Raw genomic sequence first — 23,149 nt, forward strand, 5'->3', positions numbered from 1 at the left:
TACATCTTTAATCTGAACGAAGTCCATTCGAGAGCATAGACGATGACTGTGAAATAAAGTCAGCTCCAACCAAACATTCAATAGCCATACTGTTTTGTTTTTAGCCGGCAATTTGCGAACGATTCCTACTCGCTGCAACCGGATTTGTTGATCGATAAATTCTGTATTCAATGTGTTTAATATCGAGTTATGGACTAAAGTCGAGCATCGAACCGACTTACGCTACGAGTTATAACGAGAGACTAAGTGGCGGTATAATCGTGTCTTATCGGTTTTTGATTGGAGGATACTGTTGGATGATAAGGATAGTATGACATCTTATAATATAATCAAATATTTGTAAGACAGTTTTATCAAACTAGTATAATACTAAGTATATATTATAACTAGCTTTCCGCCCGCGGCTTCGCCCGCGCGGAATTCGGTTATATCGCTTTCATCTCCCTATTTCAACTCCTACCATATTTTCCGCTATAAAAATTAGCCTATATCCTTAGTCAAGTTCAGTACTACCTTCATAGCAAATTACAAAACAATTGGTTCAGTGGTTTAGGCGTGAAAGCGTAACAGACAAACAAACAGACAGACAGAGTTACTTTCGCATTTATAATATTAGTAGGGATTAACTATAGTGCAACAAGGATACTCTTCAAACATCTCCCTTGTTTTAGTAATCTCTATGCAGTTTTCGTTATAGTAGGTAGTGAGCGATTAAGAAATACCATAACTTCATTAAACACTCAATGAATGAAGTGTAACATTAAAAGATCCTTTCAGCCTGTACTGTAGTTATAACAGCGTTTTAGGAATTAAGTTATTATTCGTAACAATATGCATTTTTGATTTAGATGGCCTCTCTGCTTGACGGATCCTTAAATAAATATCCAATTACTTTTGCAGTGTACGTAAAATTTACATACGTGTGTATTAAATATATGTATTTACATTGCACTTAAGATGGGCTTTCAGTCATAGTCATATACGTTATTTTTCATAAAGATTTTTCATGTTTTGAAATGAGATCTTACATCAAAGTAACTCCACAATCCATTTCATATAAATCAGATTCCTACCGAATTACGCTTTCAACTGTTTACCATAACCTATATGAAACATCAAACATCTATAAATGCTTTTAAAATCATTACGCCACTCAATCAAATGGTAAAAACTATAATTTCTCAGATAAGCCTAGGACTGGCGAGTCTCCAGCGGTGTTACATTAATTTGAAGTATCGATGGGGAGGGGTGATTGGCTGAATCTTTCTATTTGTGGAATATTTAAATGCAGATGTTTTTCTTTTTGGTGATTTTAAATACTAGTTATTATTTTTTTTATAGAAGGACTGCGTGTAGGTTAATACGACAAAATTTCTAGATAATATAGGATTCTATAAGAATAACCAAATGTCTTTACCAATGCTATATATTTTAAACAGACGGCCCATAAGTGAAGGAGGTTCTCTTCAGAATTTTTCTTTCGGTTTTGTTTCTCGAAAAGTCCGTTGTTTGTCAACAAATTGTCGTCATACACTTTGTGTTTGATAGTAAAATTGGTGTAAAATATGTACGCTTCATTGTGTAATAAAAATAAGAATTTTAGGCGAATAGTTCACGAAAAATAAACATAAATTCAAAGAGTTTGAAAGATTTCTGTAATGTCTCCATTAAGTAGCTCTTTATTACTGAAACCTATTACCCTAAATAAAAATATTTCTTTGAAGAACTTTACATCTCTTGTAACAAAGGATTTGTCCCAGTTTCAAAATAATTAAAAATTCTTTATAATCTTTTAATTCCGCAAACAAAATGGATGTTTGTATTATTATTTTAATTAAAATTTACGTAACACTTTCTGATTTATAAAGGCTATTTCGACTGTGAGTATACCTTCTTACAGTACAATAACTGGGAAAAACAAAATATTTACTTCATGCCCTCATTTTTGTTAATTAGAAGGTAATACAATACAATACGTGTATATTAAACATGCAAATTATATACCAACATTTCTTAAGAGCCACAGCTCATGGTAATTGTAAATTTTTAAATTATAACGAAATAAAAAAGTGATTTCCGACGTGTAGAATTCATGAAACGTATAATGCAGCATCATGTCAGTACAAACTGTTACAACAAATAATTTGATACTCAACTTAATTTATAGTTCACATACTTTATTTTACAACTCATCGCTAAGTGTTGTGAGGATCCTTTAAAAAAAAAACACATAATTAAACTAAATAAAGTTTAAAAGCCACAATAAATTGTCATAATTACCTCGGTAGCTCCTTCGCTGGGCTAGACTGGGTTTCTTGATGGGAGAACGTCGCCATTTCTTGAGATTAAATATAAAATATTGCACACATTTTTAAGTCTATACACATATGTAACTGTCTATAATACGGTAGCTGTAAAAATAAAAACTATTTTGAGGTTCGCTCGTATAAATAAAATGGAAAAGTTTGAGGCTGCCTTCAAATTGTTCGAACTAGACCAATTTAAATGGGAAATTAAATCACATGAGAAGCACCAGATTTTAAATAAAAAAAGCATATGGAAAATCAATTAAAGATATGAGTAATTTCACTTATATTATTATTATTATTTTTAATTTTTACATTCATTTAATTTTGTTTTATAGCATTGAAATGGTTTATAAATGAGAAATATTGAAAGAAAGAAACAATTTGATCACGAGGAGGGATTCGAACCCGCGTTTTTTGCCAAACCGTATCAACGCCTAGCCTCCCGGCCACCCGTGATCCCAAAACATTCATTTATACTTAACATTATATATTTAAAATTCATTTTCACATTCATGTGACCAAACTGGTGAATTTCAAAAAATGAGATACGGTAAAATATTAAATTAATAACCTCGTTATTAAAATCTGGGACGCAAATAAGTGTCAGTGGATTAATCTTTTTAAATAAATTTTAAAGCCCAAGTTCCTGAAATGAATTAGGTTTAATACATTTAACGTTATACTTGTCGAGGAGAGTTTTATGTATAATCTCAGGAACTATTAGATCGATTTCAAAATTCTTTCACCGTAGCTTAGGTGATCCCTAAGTACTTTATAAAAGACATGCTGCGCCACGCGGTTTCACCCGCGTAAGTCCGTATCCCGTAAGAATATCGGGATAAAAAGTTCCCTATATGTTATTCCAGTTATCCAGATATCAACGTACCAAATTTCATTGCAATCGGTTCAGCAGTTTTTGCGTGACAGAGCAACAAACATACACACATCCTTACAAACTTTCTCACTTATAATATTAGTAGGATAGTAGGATGAGAAAGAGAGAAAGTGGTAATCTCGCAAAATTTACTAATTACCACGAGATAATTAATACGTTTTTCAAAGTTAATAGACAAATTGTTCTATGATTTCATACTAGCTGCGCCCCGCGGTTTCACCCGCGTAAGTCCGTATCCCGTAGGAATATCGGGATAAAAAGTTGCCTATATGTTATTCCAGTTGTCCAGCTATCTACGTACCAAATTTCATTGCAATCGGTTCATTAGTTTTTGCGTGAAAGAGTAACAAACATCCATACATCCTTACTTACAAACTTTCACGTTTATAATATTAGTAGGAATAGGATATGGCAAATAACAAATCAATAAAACTAATTTAAGTTATACGATCTATATCTAGTTACTCCAAGCCTACTTTACTCCAAGTCACATTGCATTAGGTTTTGGGCCCTTACTATAAAGCCTCGTTTCATGACTAATAAAACTTCACCATTTGCGATCGTAACTCAGTTATTGCTGCGGATTTATTCGACAAGTTACTGAACGGAGCGTGTTTAAGTTATTAATTTTAGTGTTCTTCCACGTGTGCATTTAATTCTCTATTTAGTTGAGGTGACTTGGCACAGTTTAATGTGTAATACATGAATTATGGACCTTGTTTGTCCTATATTTGTAAAGGTTACGGTAATTCAGTTATATACGCTTTTATTAGCTATATGTTTGAATGTAACCACCTCGATTTTGACATACTTCTGTCTAATTTTGAATCGCTGGTTCGTGATCAAATTTTTTCTATTCATTCAAAATTTCTCATACTGCTGTCTGCTTAGACAGTTTTCATTCAAGTAAACTTTTGTTTTTTTTTTAAACTGATGCAGCTAAACATTAATAAACACTTATCAAAGATCGGTGAAATACGATATTTCCATTTACTTTATCGTATTATATTCATGAGGATCGTTTGTATTCAATAATTTCCTTTAACATGCTTTTGTTTTTTAAACTAATTAAACGAGTTTTTGTTTCTGTCGATACAAATGCAAATGCAAGTAAATTTTATGATATCTATTTTTATAAATGCATATATAGTATATACATAACTGAACACAATTGTTACGAAATTATCGCAGTAAATTATTTGCTATCGCCAAGTTAAATTAATAATAACATTGGTGTCAAAAGGGCCTCAATAAGTTAACGTTATCAGAAGTTCCTTCCTCTGGTCAATGCAATATAATATTTCAATGATTAAGTTTTCAAGATTAAGAACCGTCCGTATAAATTTTTGACAAAACACACAAACAGGTATGGGGAATGGTAAAGAGGAAATTAAATTTAGATAAAAAGATGTTTAATGCTGTAGGTACTATCTGCGTCAGCTAATACTCTTGGTTTTCGTCTTTTCCCATTTATACTTTAGGGTGGCATCGATGTATGGATGTGTGTATGAAAAAGTTGTCTCTTTTGAATTACATAGGAATCGATAGCGAATATAATTTTATAACAAAATTTTACGACAATAATTTTTTGGTAGACAGAATTTATTATATCTTAATCAAATAGACTGACTTGTGGGCCCAAGCTAATATTATGTCATAAAGCTTTTAGTCGATTTGAAATGGAATATCCAGCTGTTTTATAGGCACTTACAGCTTTAATTGACATATTAAAATATCATTCATTTCTATTACTCTAATTTCCTAAGCGTAATAATACATTAGTAGTATGTTAGCCTGGCCAAAGCCTATATCCTTTTCCTTACCTTTCCCAGTCCTTTCCTTCATTCCTCTCATTAATCCCTCTCTCTCCTCTCCAAATGATCACGGGCGATGGTAACGCTTACCATCAGGTGACCTACTAGCTCATTTTTATTTTCTTATACATCACTTGGTCTTGTCTATTAAATAGTCTGTGGCAATTTCGTGTCATTGTTTTTAAACATACATGAAACGATTTTAGTAACACCTCACTAACAACATGTACACCGAATGCCTCCCCTTTCAATAACAACGCGCATGACAAATTTCCAATCTACCGTCACCAATAGATTGGATGACTTCACGTGACAACGATCACACCGTCACCTATCAAGCACCATCACCAAAAGGGTGCAACAACCACTCGAACATGCAAATGGGCACAAAGCGCCGCCTCTCGACTTTCGTGAAGACGTTAAAAATTTATGACTACCCACTTTGTACTTTATTGTCGTCTGACGTCACATGGCGATAATTAAAGTAGACCGTTCTGAGCACTGAATAAATTATGAAGTACGTAGCTGCTGCCTGGGATTGCTTTTTGAATGGACGGGTGTGAACTGTGCTTTATGAAGGATCGCGTTTCTTCGCATTTAGGCAAGGTTTTGATATGATTATTATTTGTAATTTGTCGTACATACACTGAGAATATCTTTCTACTTATTATACTTTAATTTATGTGTTAGGTTGAATATCAATTCAACAAAGGAGGTTATATTATTTTTTTAGCTTTTTTATTTCGAACTTTCTATTTGAAAACCAGGTCCTTTTTAATTTTGTTCTAGTTATAACAATTTTTAGGCGGTATATCATACTAATATTATAAATGCGAAAGTTTCTAAGGATGTTTTTGTGTTTGTTGCTCTTTCACGAAAAAACTTCTGAACCGATTGCAACGAAATTTTATACGTAGATAACTGAATAGCTGGAATAACATATAAGCAATATTTTTCAGCTTTTTATCCCGATATTCCTAAGGGATACGGACTTACGCGGGTGAAACCACGGGGCGCAGCTAGTATATGATATGGCTTTTCAGGTGACTCGCTACTTTAACGTATATATTTTATTCTCTTACTATTTACATTTACCCATAGATAACAGAATCTCTTAAGACACTTATCAATTCATCTTCCGTCGTCTGAATAAGTTAAACACATATACATTGACCGTTATTTAATCGCCAGTCGTGTATAATGCAATATTTACGATTATCACGAGAAATCGTTATGACATGAAACCAATAAAAAAAATTTGTACATTAATTTATGATTACAATTGGTATCTCACATTGTTTTATTTTTTTTGTATTTATTTCCTTTTTACATAAATTACTATCTTTTATGTTTTATTATTATTTGTGACTTCCTGTTTTTAAAATACATGAATCTTTTTTTTTTCTTGGTCCAAATTTGAATAACCTCATATACCGTATGTATGTATGCAATTAACAGTTTTAGGTTGTTTGGAAGAAATTGCTATTGCAGCGATAAGACCGTCTAATGAGTAAATATGTGTGGTTTTGAGTAAATAACGAGGGTCCTTCTGTGTCTTTATTCTTGCATTTAAGAAAACTTCCCTTTTTGTATCGTGGTGCTATGTTACGTGGTATATTATAAGTCTAGCTGTAGCCCGCGGCGTCACTCGCATGGTACCTGGGTAGTCTATGTGCTAATCCGGACTTTTATCTATCTCTGTACCAAATTTCATATAGATGCGATTAGCTGTTTTCGTGTGAAAGAGTAATCATGCATACATCCATTCATACTTACAAGCTTTCGCGTTTATAATATTAGTAGGATGAATGTGGTAAACAGTACTCTCACGAATCACGAATAGTCATAACACAGTTATTTTGTGAATATCTTCAAGTAGAAGACTTCAAATTTATTCCATGGTTTTGAAAATGAACTTATATAAAACGGATTATTTCCAAAAATCTGTAAGGCGATATATTGCCTTATACCCCGTTGTTTACTAAATCGTTAAAGTCATAAATCACAATAAACCCCAGTCATAAGTGGATCTAGATGCAGTCTACTACATATATAAAAAGTGGACCCGTGACCCAGTGGTCGGGGTCAGAGGGGGTGAGAGGAAACGAGTCGTTATCATTCGTAATGACAACTTGGTGGCGAGTTTAATTAATTTATGAACTTTGACGCTGACGAAATTTTGATATGCGTAATTATTATTCTATGAATGTTTGGAAATTATAATTCGGCCTTTCGTGCTGAAATTTTAATTTCAGATAGGTACGTAATTGCGTGAAATGGAATAAGTTTTGAATGTTAGGTATAAAGGCTATGCTGGAGTGCTTATTTATTCTCAGTTTTGAGTAGTTTCATCTCATCAATATAATTATTTTAATACGACTTATATGTGCCTATGACCGCCTCCTTGGTACAGTGGCTAACGCGTGAGCTTAGAACCGAGGGGTCCTGGGTTCGATTCCCGGTGGAGACGCAAAAAAAAAGAAGTCTCTTTCTAGCAGAATATAAAAGGCTGATCACCTACTTGTCCATAAAGAAAATCGATCAGTGAAACAGATGTATATCACCTGCCCCATACCCCACGAAAAGGGAATTCCTGGATGCAACGTGATCCAAATTACACGTGGTAAGTTTTTAGGTATTGTAAATTGTTTTTTCTAACCTATTTTGTATAAAACTATAAAATATTTTTGCCTAATATATTATGCTACATTTACAATATTCAACACCCTTACTAAAAATAGCCAATAATGTACACATACTCAACCCCGTCGAATCTTTTAGTATACCGCATTAAATTACGCAGTACAGTTAACAGCGCTGCCCGGGCAGTGCGGGTATCGTCCAGGGCGGTTTTATGATTATTACACTTTGCCCGGTTTCGTCGGTTTATGGTTTATAAATTTCATTAGCGTATGTTGTCGGATCGTGTTCATTTCGTTCACACACTGGTTCTAGCAGTGTGATATTTTTTTTTATATATTAAACGGAACGTACGTACTGTGGAATTCGTTTGTTGTTAAAACATAACATTTGCGTTTCGGTTGATTTATTACGAATGTAAAAGTATTTTCGATCATTCTTTTTAATATTGGTGAGTGGGAATTATTGTTTTTTATTGAAATGTATTGAAAGGAAGTTCCAATCACCATACCTATTAGTATTTCTGTATTTTCTTCAGGCCTAAATCACTTAACCGACTTATATGAGATTAGTACAGAGATAGTTTGAGACCCAACAAAGGAAATCTCACAGAAGCGAGAACTATATGGGAAAAAGCTCTGTCTATTTTTCCACCACGCAGGCGAAAAGCTAGTAATAAATAAAATTAGTTATTTCACATGGTTATTTAACTATATAAATTCTACCGCGGCCGTATATCCCGCGTTTATTGCACGCAGGGCATCGCGCATTTACATAGAAACTCAGTACAATTAATTAGCTAGTTTTGTTTCCCCCTAAACGCCGAAGAAATGCTTTATGATAGCGTGACTTGGCCGGAATGTTTACCTGTGCATTAACCGGGAAACTTTTTAACCGTATCTATGTGTTTTTGGGGCTTAAATAGTACTTATAGCTTTGCGTAATAATTATAATTAAATTTTGTACATCATATCCCTAAATCACTACATGGTATAGAGCAAAAGTCGCTTCCTGCGTCTGTCCCTATGTATGTATGCTTAGATCTGTGAAACTATTTTTATGTTTTTTTTAATAAGTATTATTCAAGAGGGAGGTTTTTGTGTATAATAACATATATTAATCTAATCCGAATTTATCGCGTGCGAAGCCGGGGACAAGCTAGTAAACTACATTTCATTCAAAGAGCTTCTTTTCAGAATAAAACTCTAAGTCTTCAGGTAAAATCAATTGTACAAAACAAAATACGAGTATTTTTTAAATATCAAATTCGTGTCTAAAAGTTCGTAACCATTTGAGTCTCGTAAATTTTAAAGAAACACATTTTCGACCCTTCCAATAAAAACTTTGTATTGTACCGTTTACCTACAATCAGCTAATTTTATTAACTGGTAAACTTTTACAAAATCGAAGCTACATTTTAAAAGAGGTTTTATTCAAGAAGATTCTATGATAGGACTGTGATTGTATTTTGAATAAATTGCAATTTAAATTGATGTTAGGTGTTGAATTAGCTATTCAAATGAATATTCAATTTATTTTATAGAAAGTTAACATTTTTAAATGTACGTAATAAGGTTTTATATGTTATTCTTCGTCATATTACAGATACTAATAAGTTTTATAGGAAGAAATTATATTTTTATATACATTTCCATTTTATACAAATGTCTACTAGATATAAAAATTCAAAACGAAAAATGGTCAAATATAATATTTTTGGTTGAAATAATTTAAGTGACCATATCAATACAATTAGTTCTACAGCAGAAAACACCGCGATTAATGAATATGACATTAATAATAAATATTTAAATGAATGTATAGACCTGTAAAAAGCTCAACATGAAATGATATTGTTCATTCGTAATAACGAGTCTTTTGTTCTATGAAAGTATAATTTGTTCAATTGTTTGGGAAACACGTTTAAAGCATACGTACATTTTTTATAGCCACGTTAGATAAAATAATACTATAGTGAAAGGTATAAAATTACTATAGAAAATTCTAGATGTTGCCATGAAATTTGTAATGTACTAGAAAATAATTAGATATATTTGTATACCTACTAAAGTCCCTTACACTTTTAAAGGTAAAGAATATAGTAGGTGCACTAAAAAAAAAGAAAGTAAAGCAATTGATTTTTGGTTCATATTTATGGATAAATTTTTATCAAAAAGGATTTAAAAAATGTCATTCAATATATGCGTTACTACGTAATTGTAAGGTTGTATCAAACGATAATAATGAAAGTATTTTTAATCAAGTTAATATACTATGTTTTGTGTGGCTCTAATAATTAACAAATAAAATCGTTTTATTTTAATTTTATTAATTCATTTATGATCAAAAAGCAACAGAGAATAATAATGAGGTAATTTGAGTTATATTCTTATGTTAAAACACATTTTTCCACTTAAAGTTAACTGAGAGCCGAAGCACATATTTTTTTTAATATATCATCATTTAGTACATATATAATATTAACAAACTATTACAAAATTATCCACATCAATCAAAAGCCATTATACTTAATGATAAAATACATTTTGCAATATACGGTCATTAGCATAGTTAATTGACGTGTATTGTTAAATTTAAACCAGCATTTTCGTATTAACGTTTTTAGATAAATTATAACGCGTCTACAACTCTGTTTTTCACTACATCACACGTATACATTATACCCTGTTTTACGCAATACTGATCATTACAGAAGCATTTTTGTATAATTAGAAGGAAAAATCATTGTTTCTGAAACGTTCGTAACCTCTTTCCCGCAATTCTATTAATAACAGTTGCATTAAAGGAAATATTTTTAATAATTGTTTTCATAAATACACTACAATGTACATATAGATAACATTGTAATATATATTGCGCTAAAAAGCCATACAATTTAGTATATAAACGAACATAAAGCAATGGCCTTATCGCTTAAAAGAGAATTCTTCCAGGCAACCCGGAAAGCAAAACTAAAATTTTTATACTGGATATATATTGTTACTGTACCGTTTTATATATTGGATAGTTTAGAATACTGTTTATAATTGATGAAAGCGTAAATAAAAAAGGTTATATTATTAAAATTTGAAGAATGAAATAACAGAAATGTCATATTTATAGGTAAAGTCGACATCTGAAAGAGTTTTAAATTTTATGTGGTTCTGATAGACATCGATAGATAATTTTATAGCTTTTCCCGTGAAGGATTTATTGAGTTAGTTGGTTCATTCGTATTTTATGTGGAATACAAAATTAGTTACAGTGTAACTCTCTCTGTGATATTTTATACATTACTAGCTGCGCCCCGCGGTTTCACCCGCGTAAGTCCGTATCCCGTAGGAATATCGGGATAAAAAATAGATGTTGGCCGATTCTCAGACCTACCCAATATGCTTACCAAATTTCAGAGGAATCGGTCAAGCCGTTTCGGAGGAGTATGGCAACGAAAACTGTGACACGAGAATTTTATATATATAAGATTATTTTATTCATAATGTCAAATTTGCGACGCATGATAGTTAAAAAAAAATATTAAATACCTTATTGCGCAAGCTTCAGAATTCAGTTTTCGATGAATTGCGACATTTTGTAGTATTTTTACTAAATATTTGTAAAACATTCGATCAGTGTGTCAAACAATTGGCAATGTCAGTGCTTAAAAATGGAATTTTAGCGCAAAGTTTTTTCACATAAAGGATTTTTTCATCTGCATTCCTATTGTATATTAATATGTTGGTGATTAATTATAATAATACGTATAGGTTTATATTTTAGAATAAGCGTACTTTCTAATTTAAGTACATAAAGCATAACTAATCAATTAGGAAGGATTAACATTTTTTAAAATATAATAGTTAATTATAAAACGTAGTTATAAAAACGGTCAATGTAAGGACATTTTTTTGAAAAAGGGTATGGCGCAGCTTCCTCCACGTGGAGAAAAAAAATTCCGTTTCATTTTAGACTTGATATTATCGATATAAAAATAAGTAAACCCTTTTATCACTTTGTTTATTCAAGATGTATTTATTGAAGAATTTCTTATTGTATATGTGATTTAGATTTGTGTATAGTGAAAATTATTTTAACAACATAATTTAAATTTTTATTACAGGTAATTATCGTTTATCACATATATAAATGTCACATAATTTAAATTCGTATAATTCTTTACTTCTTTTAATAAATTTATTAAAAAAAAATTAAAATTAAAGCACTGGTGAATACTATCACTATCTATATGCACCTAAATAGATATAATTGGAATTGACAAACTCGAAGGAAAATCAACTAAAATCAAAATATACGACGAACCTCAAAGCATGCATTCAAAAGCACTTCACACACGCCTACTATATACACGATACGAAATGTATGGGACGGTGACGTTCGACGCGTCCGCCTCCCACCACGTTTCATGCGCTACTGAATTGAACTTCAGAATTCAGATAGCTACAGGCCTACTACAGCTACTGCATCTCAAAAAAACTCCTCGTAGCCCTGATCGCCTGGTAAGCCGGAACTGATATTACAAAATTTGTACGTTTTCTGGAATTTTCTACGCAGTGTACTAAATTTAATTTTAATTTTTAAAGTTTTTTCAGTAAAGCGCCGTAAGCGTTTTACTTACTGATAGTGTCCCCGATAGCTTGAATATTCTTACCATTATAATTGACTTTAATAGACAGAAATATATGAAAGCGGCCCCAATGGACGCAAAACGAATTAAAGTTGTTATTTTACTTCATATTTTCTCAAGTATTTACAATAAACACTGTATGCAATAGAAGGCAGCATACATTTATCATACCATTGCATTTAATATCTTTATTAATAATTAAGAAGATAAATTTTACAGTTCATTTGAGTAGCAATAAGTATTTAACGTTTTTTGTTTGGACGGAGCAATTTGAGGCAAATGAGGCTGAGACGGACAAACAATTTCCTCTATTAATTAAAGGAAGACCTGAGAGGCAGTCATTTGCGTTGGCCCCATTTGCAATCCTTTCCCTCTCAACTTCTTGAGAAAGCTTTGATAAAAACAATACGGTATTCGAATTACAATTTGCAATTTTCGTATATTATTACATTGTGTTTATAGCGTTAATTTGATATTGATTTTTGTGGGTAGTGAATATGTTTTTTTGGAAAATTACCTGTTATGATTTTGTATAACGATGCCGAATATAATTGTATTTATTTTGTATTTTTTCATCAGTGATTAATATAATCAGTAGCTATAATAGGTATGTTTCATAGTGCTCTGTGGGTATGAGGTTTGTTTCATTTTCTCACAGATATAAAAAAGATAAAAAAAAAAATTATTTGTTTCAATATTTTTTTACATAATATAGATACATATATTGCATGAACCCCACACTAGGATCCCCTGTGTTGTGAGGCTCAATCTCTTTCATCGTATTACATAAAAATGAATTATATACATATATATATTTTAATGAAGACAGATGACAATACTCTATGTATCTGTAGCAAGTTACACTATTTTATTAATTTACAAATTATTTTTTTTTTAACAGTAGATAGATTTTATTTTAACATAACTAATTAATTTGATTTTTACATTTTAATAATTAATTTTATCATAATATTCTCTGTGTCTAATTGTTTGTACAACTTTTACGATAAACTATATTTTCCTCAATGAATTCCGAAACGTCTAGAGAGTTAGTCTCTGGGTTAAATCTTAGCCGTAATTTAGACTACTTACGTTGTTAGCCTGCCTTCAGAACATTTTATGGGACCTAGCTTGGTGCCTAGGTCGCAGGTAATTTGAACTTCTACCTCTATTCTAGGAAACTAAATTGAAACTAGCATGTATGATATAAAGTAGATATTAACGTGGAGTCTTATATAGCTTATTTATTATTTTCTTAACAACCATTTTAACTTACCATATTTTTCATTTTCATATATTAATATTATAAAATATGGTAACTTTTACACAAGGAAAAGATAATCAGCACGTCATTATAAATTAATACCTACAAAGAGAATTAAAGAGGCGACGTTGTCGCGAAAAAGCGATCTCTGACAAACAAGCTTTGAGTAGGAATTATAAAATGGAAACTTGATACATTTTTATGCATCTTTAAAAGTTTTTTATAATAACATATAAACCATACTGTAGTCTTATAAATCATTCAAAATAGGTTCACAATATTGCATTTATTTGTTTCCCATTAAGAGCTGTATGATAAAATATGAACATAATTAAACTAGTTCTGTTCTACGTCTATTCCCATTGTGATGTCTTTTACCTGCCAATAACCGTATAGTCATATCCCTTGTATGGTATCTAGTTTATTCAATATTTAGATTTATGTTCGGAAAATGCAATTGTTTAGCAAATCGGTGCTTTCGCTTGTATGTGGGATCTTTTGCATGTTAAGTTTATATTATTGTGTTATTGCTAACTTGTTCAGATTCAGTTTTTATTTTTATTATTATATTTTAATATAAACTATAACTGATTTCGCTATCCGCTTAAATATTTCAGGGTTTTGAATTTAACGTGACCATTGTGTAAAACAAACAGAAAATGAATACATTTATCGGATTTAAACGCGATTTATTTACAATATTTTAAACGCTTACAAGAGAGTCGGAATGTGAGAAAACGATTAACTGTAATACTACGCTATGAGTATTTTTCTTCAGCGTAGAATTAAATTTAATGACTCTTTCAGACTTTCAAAGAAACACCGGCTCAGATATCATAATCGACTAAATACATGCTTCACAGCTGATCCTTTAAAAGCTCCCCTCGACTCAAATGACGCATTAAACTGAGTTAAATTTGTTTGCATTATAATATTTACCTGCCTACTGACCCGTTCACTGTTATGAGCCCATTCCTGAGGGACGCGACCTCCCAAATATACTGCCACGTCATTTCAAACACTTGTAACTGATTTTTATAAGCACAATTCTTGTTTTTCGTACTTCTGTGCAATGAAAAGCCTTATTCCATGGCTGATAGAGTCGAGAATTTAATTTCGAAATCCAAACTCATATCTGCTATTATTGCTGCAAAGTTCACTTTGCTGTACTATTGATTGGGTTGTCTTTAATTTGTAAGCAATAGAGTCGAGTTTGCCATGACTTTTGTGAATAAAGTGATGGAAACAGAGGGAGTAAAGTGCAAGATGCGTCCACCCCTGTAATAGGGAATTTTACTCGTGGGAATCTTCGATTAGGGGACTTTAAATATGATTTCTGAAACCATTTTACTTTCACGACGGTTCGCTTGGATTGAATATCTAGAACTTTTACATTCGCATACTGCATATAAAAATTAATTCCTTTTTCACATATTTTGGTTACTTTATGAACGTTTTACACGTGATTATCATTAGAATTTACAGAGTTTGTATTGTGCCGCTTTTGAATACCAATAATTTCTAAAACAAATCAACGTTTCAAATATTGAAATCGCTGACATAATTATTCACAAACACGTAATGTAAAATGCATTTGTAATTATCTCATGTACCTACAAGCACAGTACAAGTGATGGATGAATCTGATAATTATAATACTATTTGTTATTATTTAGCTTTCACAAAGGTAAGGGTTTTTAACTATCAGCGAAGTTTAGAAGATAACGATGACGACGACAAATACTCGCTTTCCTTTTGAGACGTTGATATTTTCATTATAGAAACGTGGTAAATTATCTCATTATTAAATGTCAAATATTCAACAATTTATTTTCATATCCATTATATCACACACAGAAATATAAATAAAAACAGGGCATAAGAAGCTATTCATATCTTACCGGAACTAAAATTTATAACTTTAAAAGTTTTATTTCTCGTATTAATATCTCTTAAATAAATACGTCAAAGGCATCTAATGTTACTTCAAGTAATACAAAAGCGTCTTAAGATGAATTTTACAACGAATAATCCCACGAAATCTGTGTAACACTGTTTGGAAGTTATCAATCAATTTACACCGTCACACGTTTCCAAATGTTTGGAAATAAAGACAGATGAGTTGGACTTGGGTTGTTTCACCCTCTATTTGTATAATTTTTTCTGTAATCCATTACAATTATAGCATTGTATGTCTTAGAGTATTCACTACATTACTGATGTAATATGATTAATATATATTTTAAAATGTATACGTACTGATTGAAAACTCGATAGTATAGTTAGACTTTAATTTGTGTGGTTCTCTTTCTACTAGTAATGGGCCCGAGGCCCGTTCCTTCTTTCCAGTCATGAATCCGTCCCTTATTCCTTACCGCTTAAAAGCGGGCAGCGCATTTACAGAGGCTATCTCTACGAATGTACATGGGTAGTAAAAATTGCTTACCGTCAGGCGAACCACCAGCACAGTTGCCCGCTATGACATAAAAAATAATACATTCTATTTCATATTCATTTTTGAGATTCTATTATAAATAATGCTTATTGTACGCGATTTATTCATTATATTACTAACCCGACGTTTCGACACTTTACAGCGAGCGTGCTCACCGGAAGATTCCCCTTGATAATGAATAAATCGCGTTTAAAATCCGTTTAAAAGTATTTAATTTCTAAATGTATAATACTCGCGTAAAATCAAACTCAAGAAAAGACATCATGCATAATTTCTAAGCATCACAGACTTAATTGATGTATATACCACAAAATCTGATAAACAAATTGTTTAGATCATAATGATTAATCCTTTTATTTCACTTGCTTATATTATTACTTACCAGTGCTTAAAATACTTTCTTATATTTTACGGATCTTTTAATAATGTTCGTAGAATTTCTGCATAATCAGACGAAATAATGAAGTTGATTTCTGTCATATACCATCATAGGATATATCTGTATAATGTACCTGAAACAAACAGAGAAACATTTCAATATAATACAATAGGAATATACAACATTATATACTAATATCTAAAGGCTAAGAATCGAAAATGACAAATCGAAATTTGATACCTTTTTTGTTACTTCATCTTTAAAACACTGCAACATAAGACCAGAATCGTACTTTAAATTACACTTTGTTATTCTAAGGACTCTTAATTTTGGTCTACTACACATATCGCATTAAAACACATACTCGCTAAGTTCGAATTATAAAGTGTTCGAGTTTCAATTTTAGTATGATAACACCTTTATCTTTACATAGAATTCTCTATAATACGAGATAACGTATCTAATAATTTTCATTCGTCGAAACCTAGAATACAAAACGTTTTACGTTCCCCAATAACGCGAGTGAAAGTTTCTGAAAAAGAAAGCCTCACGTCAGGAGGGTAGCAAGTGGAGCGGCGGTGATGCGAAATTGCCTCCTTGTAAGCACGTTTTTGGCACTCGATTGTCTTTATGCTGGATGTCAAAATGTCAGAACTATTGTCCAAGTCGGCGATTTTAACCAATTGGGTATGTAAAATTATCAAACTATATCCGTAGTACGAGTTTAGATAAGTATTTCATTCAAAAATTTTAAGCTATTAAGAAGTTATTGTTAAGAAGATATGGATTTTTTCTTGACTGATACATTCGTATAAGGCATCTTGTATTAAAATGAAATCTATTTTCAATAGCAAAGTAAATTTAAGAATGACATTCCGTTTGTAAAATTATCTTGTAAAAATTTCGATTTCTACTAGTCATAAAACTATCGGGATAAAAAGTTGCCTACATGTTATTCCAGTTGTCCAGCTGTCTACGTATCAAATTTCATTGCAATCGGTTCAGTAGTTTTTGCGACAAAGAGCAACAAGCATACACACATCCTTACAAACTTTCGCATTTATAATATTAGAAGGATTCCTTTGTATTGCTTATACCGCTTTTACATATCAAAGCTGCTACACCAAATTCCATTGAATTTCATAATAATTTCAAAAGTACGCAAAGATACAAGCCTCTATTTTGCGGAAACTGTCCCGCGTTAAAAATGGCGTCGATTAACTCTCAACCAGGACATGACAGTTTTTATTTTGTAGACATTCGTCAAAATGATAACAGCCAACTTCGACGTGAAGTCATATTTTTCAATATTTTGCTTACGAATACACTGTGTACGAATATACATACCTAATTCGTATGAAGATGATTTTGCAAATAATTATATAGTTACATCGGTAAAAAGTAAATTGGGCGAAGTATTGATGAATCGATTTATGTGTAGAAGGAACTAAATTTCAAAGATTAATTAGTGAACTTAAAGCTTTTTAATAAGTTATATTCTAAAGACCATTGATGATGATGAGTTTGATTCAGTTTATTTAGATATCCAATCATATAACATTCTATTATAGTCTATTATAGTATATACGTATTTGTTAGAATTTTTAAAAGTACCTAAATTAGATCTTTTTTATTACACTTGGATACAAATCTACTTCATTCCTGAGTGGCACAAACGATATTTTAAATAGGTTTTATTTCTACTCAGTGAAGTTGTACACACGCCTAAAACTAGAATAACAAAAGAATCGTTGCATACTTTTTTTATGTCACAGCGGGTAACTGAGCTGGTGGTTCGCCTGATGATAAGCGATCACCACCATCCTTGAGCCTAGGGAAAGGAATAAGGAATGGATTGACGAATGGAAAGAAGGAATGGACTAGGAAGGGTGAGGAAAAGGAATCGGGCCACCGGCTGCCCCATTCACCGTACGAACTCAGTAGCATACTACTATTTTACGCCGGTCTTCTGTGGGGGTGTAGTCCTTTTGGTGCGAGCAGGCCCCATATGTGCCTAAGCGTGATCGACTCCCACATTAATTACATTTTATGGAGTTTAAAACACTTAATATCACTATACAGCCAACGATATAAACTTCTTATAAATAAAACAAGACTAAGGGATTTTATTCGAAGCACTTAATTACGCGTCTATGAAATTAGCGGAAAGTTAAATATTCGTTAGGAGTTACCAGTTAGTGGGCGAAAAATTCTTTTTATCTCATTTACCGCAGTTAACTACTAACTTTGTTACTCTAATGAAAACGTAGAGGAAAATTCAATTTACGTTTAAATGTTTGCGAGGTGAATATAAAATTATTAATGTTTCATAGCTGTTGTATATATTTTTTTGTATATAACCAATTACTAAACACTTCTATCATAAACTTTAAACGAATTAACAATCTCCACTAATATGATTAATGCAAAAATAACTTTTTCTATTTCTCTCTATCACGCCTTATCCACTGAACCGATTTGGATGAAATTTGGTACAGAGATAGTTTGAAGATAATTGCATAATTTTTATCCCGAACATTTATCCGTTACATTGGTATATAACATTATGATATTGATACTAAAGAACTGTCCTGTGATTCTTAAGCGATAACGTTTATGGATTTAAATCATGATGATTAATATTCTATATGGGCATAAATGCTATAGTAGGCTCACTGAACTAATACATTTCTAAAATAGGTTTTAAATTTAGCACCACTTTCTATCTTTTCGTTTGATTATATGAAGCAGCAGGCGAAATGCTAGTTAATTATAACGTTTTATTTTTCCGTAATTGAAAGAGCATTTTCTTCTATTTCTTTTATTAAGACTAACCTTATTAGACTTCAAAGCAATTTACTACCGATGGATATAGAAAAACAATATTGTTTATACGTACTGATGAATTGTAAAGAAAGTTAAAATTAACTCAAAAGAAATAATGTGTGTGTGTGAAAATTCCAACGATCAATTTTCCTTAACAACTAAACTCATGTTCTAGGTTATAATGGCTGTTGAATATAATATATATTATCTCAGCGATGAAAATGTAAACGCTACTATAAAACTTCACAATTAAACCGACAGCAAAAACTCTCTACAATCATGAATCATTGGTCCAAATTTATGTCCCAACTGTTTTTGCCGGAGGTTCCCCGATAATCCTGCGCGTTTTACAAATGGTCACCTTTATGCAGGAATGAATCAACCTTTACAATATACGCTACGCATAATTAAATGACAGTGATATAATTTGGACATATAAAAAAGATTGGTTCAGACCCGATTGTAAGCGTATTGTAGTAGGATGATTCATATATTATTTTTCTGAGTGTTATAGCCTGATTTAAAAACTTATTTATGTAATCATGAATGGCCATACCTGACGTAAAGTGACAATGAAGAATTGAGAAAACATAATCTGCTTGAAATCCAAAAATTAGACTAAGTAACAATAATTTCCTATCAAACACAAAAAACATCACATCAATGGATTGAAAACTACGACGTTACTCGCCTAGCTAAATTCATCTTTTAGTTTGACTTTAAGTTTAAAGTGCGGCTAAACATAGGCTCTATGAAATCATTGTTTATTGCATAATGATGACCAAATGGCGGTGCCACATCGGGGGATGACGCGATAAATGCAAGTACCATAAATACGCTGGCAAATTACCCGCTGTGTTTTTTGTCGCTGGACCATTAGTTACATTTGTGTAGTTTCCAATTTTTTGATTTTCCTGTTAATACGCAATTTTACTTGATTGGTGATTCCGTGCTGATCATGTAATTTAACACTTTATTAACTAACTTGTGATAGACGTATAGACATAGAGAGTAAAGTTTTTTTGTTATAATTCAATAACACTTTCTATGTTATAGCGGGCACCGGATCTAGTGGTTCGCCTGATGTTAAGGAGTAATACATTTGTAGAGATAGGACCTGCAAATGTGTTGTCCACATTTAAGTAGTCAGGGAGAAAGGATTGACGACGAAAATGAAGGAATGGACTATGAGGATGAGGATAAGGTTAGTCCTACTCAACGCAGGAAACAAAGTAGCATCCGCAGGCTAGTCTATCACGCCGATCTCCTGTGGACATGTGGTCCTGTTAGTGAAAGATGGTAGAATTCGAGCTGAAGCACGTCTACTTCCGCATTATAAAATTATTTAATTTATACTATTTGTGGTCTTTGGGGATTTTGAATTGTATATTGATATGCTTGACCTTGATACAAACTCCGTAGTTTGTCGACACAAAGGTTATAAGCGGGAAAAATATAAAGTCGCAATAGAAAATAGAAATTAATAGGAAAGCCACGGGAATCGTAACAAAATACAATACGATATGGGTTGTTATATAATGTACTATCGCTTTTATTTCACTTATTCATAACGTTTGAACTTCAACTAAGTCTTCCGCGAAATTCCTCCAAGAAGAAAACACACCCCTACACAATATTCACTTTATGAAGATATATGTCTGCAACCAGCTAATATAAGATCTAATTTTTCACCTATTAAGAACAATAATCGGTATAAAAGTCCAAAAAGCAATTCTGTTAATCGAAGCACCGGCCGTTTGTTATGTCTGTGACCGGCAAATGGACAAATCAGATTATTTCACTCGCTATGAGTCTGTAGATAACATTTGTTTTGGATACAATATATAAGCGGAAGCGAGTTTATAAGCGAAAGCGTTTCGAACTCCTGAAATAATGTTTTGGTTGCATTTAGGTGGACAGATGATTGACTTAATTCAGTGGTTTATAAAGATGAACTGTCGAAAAGTACTATGAATGGTATTGTGAATTATAACATTTTATTTGCTATAAGAATCTTCAAGCAATGTACTTATTCACGAAAACACTTTAAATAATAATTTTGGCAACTTGCAGGCAAAAAACACAGCCGTTCAACACTTGTCCCATAAATAGAGCTAGGCTATAAATTAAGAGATCCCCACTAAGCCCCCGTCAGTTAGCGCGCCCCGCGGCGTCGCTCGTTGCCCTAAGCGAAGACATCGGTACACTTGAGTGGAAATTATCTTAGCTAGATTATCCCGATACGAACATTTTTCTTCCACCCCAATGAGTTATTTCAGGGAATAAGTAAAAGTATCTGTCGAATTATTGCTCACTCTACTTCGTTTGTGGGACTTTGTACATAAGTGCTTACGTTTTAGCTAATCGACTTTTGTAGGAACATCGAGGCTTGTTCTTGGTTTTTCGAGAATGTTCGTTATGCTCAATTTAACTAATTGTATGCAGAATCATTTCTGTCGCTTCTGGGTAACCTTTAAAATAATACCGAGCATCACATACATGTAAATAAGCTTTCGGCATTTTACAATTAAAATTTGGAAAGACAGCAATAAAACACACAGAGCATTTGAAGTAGTCAACAATGACAATTCTATATCTTTAGTTAAATTTGTCGCTATTTCAAAATAGCTGTTTGGAACTGTTCATACAGAGAAAACAGAATAACTATTTACTGACCACCAAAGTAAACAGTTATTGTTATTGTTATTTGTACATAAACAATACGAATATCTTCATGGGATGATTGAAATAAGAAAAAAAATAATTATTTTAAAGCTAATAATGAATCATAAGAGCACTATAAAAGGAGAAGATGTAGATATACTATACTTGCATACTTACTGTAAGACGAGAGGTAATGGCTAATTAAAACTATAGCTTATCTATTCGACTGTATCGTTTGGTCTTGTTACCTCAGAACTTCTGACGGGGTGAACCGATTTGTATGATTCTGTTTTTTATGTGAAAACTGCTGAGTCACATGTCCCATTTGAATTTGGTCAAGTTTTGACAATATAAAGTCGGTTTAGTTTTCTTGGCTTTTCTAAAATATTTATTTAATGTAATGTATCCCTCATCCTTCTCATCAGCCCATATACGTTCCCACTGCTGGGACACAGGCCTCCTATGAGGGTTCAGGCCATAATCCACCACGCTGGCCAAGTGCGGGTTGGCAGATGTCACATGTCGTCGAACTTTTGATTCTCGGACATGCCGGTTTCCTCACGATGTTTTCCTTCACCTTTTAGTTTTAAGCAGTGGTGATGTTATCCACATGCGCAGATAAATTGTAAATCAATTTATTTCCTGCACGCTCGCCCGGTCTCGAACCCCGACTTATCGATTTTGAAGTCCGAGGTTCTCACCACTGAGCCACCACTGCAGCATACATGTAATGTTTACATCTTATAAATATAGCACCAATAATATGTTTTTTATGTATAATCAATGTTTACGTGTTAAAATCTCTAATAAACATAATTTCTTCAAGATTTTCAAACATCTAAGACAAAATAAATTTTAGTTAAAGATGAACACATAGAGATTATCGAATTTGTTTCAACATATGTATTTGTTTCATGATATAATTCAAGAGTTGCAAGAGTTTCATACTAGCACCATTAACTTATAATATATAGCTACCATTACTTCCAATGGTTCTTGTTTTATCAAGTGAATATATCGCATGAAACGTCCAAAACATGCATATCCAAGTAGTTTTCAAGCCATAAAGATGACGCATTTCACGATAAGATATATAGTAAACAAATTTGTTTATTAAACGATGTAAGGCATGGAACCTATTTGAGCATTACAATGGTACGAGTTCATTGTCTGAAGGATCTTCAGCCTGACGCTTGCCAGCATTCCTTTATGGTACAAGGCAGGAACGGCTGTGAATATAATAAATGCAATTCATACATAA

At 32.2% G+C, this 23,149-nt stretch overlaps 1 protein-coding gene across 2 annotated transcripts in view; it reads right to left on the reverse strand.

Annotated features, from left to right (window-relative positions):
- LOC119834603 (kinesin-like protein CG14535) overlaps positions 1 to 23,149 on the reverse strand; it is a 176,368-nt gene that overhangs the window by 77,793 nt on the left and 75,426 nt on the right. Inside the window, exons 1-2 of one of the 2 annotated variants that reach the window (XM_038359006.1) lie at positions 11,976 to 12,073; positions 2,281 to 2,411 (exon numbers count right to left, since the gene is read on the reverse strand). The exons of the other annotated variant lie outside the window; for it this stretch is intronic. Of the exons in view, the coding sequence (XP_038214934.1) occupies positions 2,281 to 2,336 (56 nt within the window). The 5' untranslated portion in view covers positions 2,337 to 2,411; positions 11,976 to 12,073. Of the gene's footprint in view, positions 1 to 2,280; positions 2,412 to 11,975; positions 12,074 to 23,149 lie in introns of those variants that run through there. 2 annotated transcript variants of the gene reach the window in all.

Source organism: Zerene cesonia, chromosome 19, assembly GCF_012273895.1.
Source record: "Zerene cesonia ecotype Mississippi chromosome 19, Zerene_cesonia_1.1, whole genome shotgun sequence".
Taxonomy (NCBI): domain Eukaryota; kingdom Metazoa; phylum Arthropoda; class Insecta; order Lepidoptera; family Pieridae; genus Zerene; species Zerene cesonia.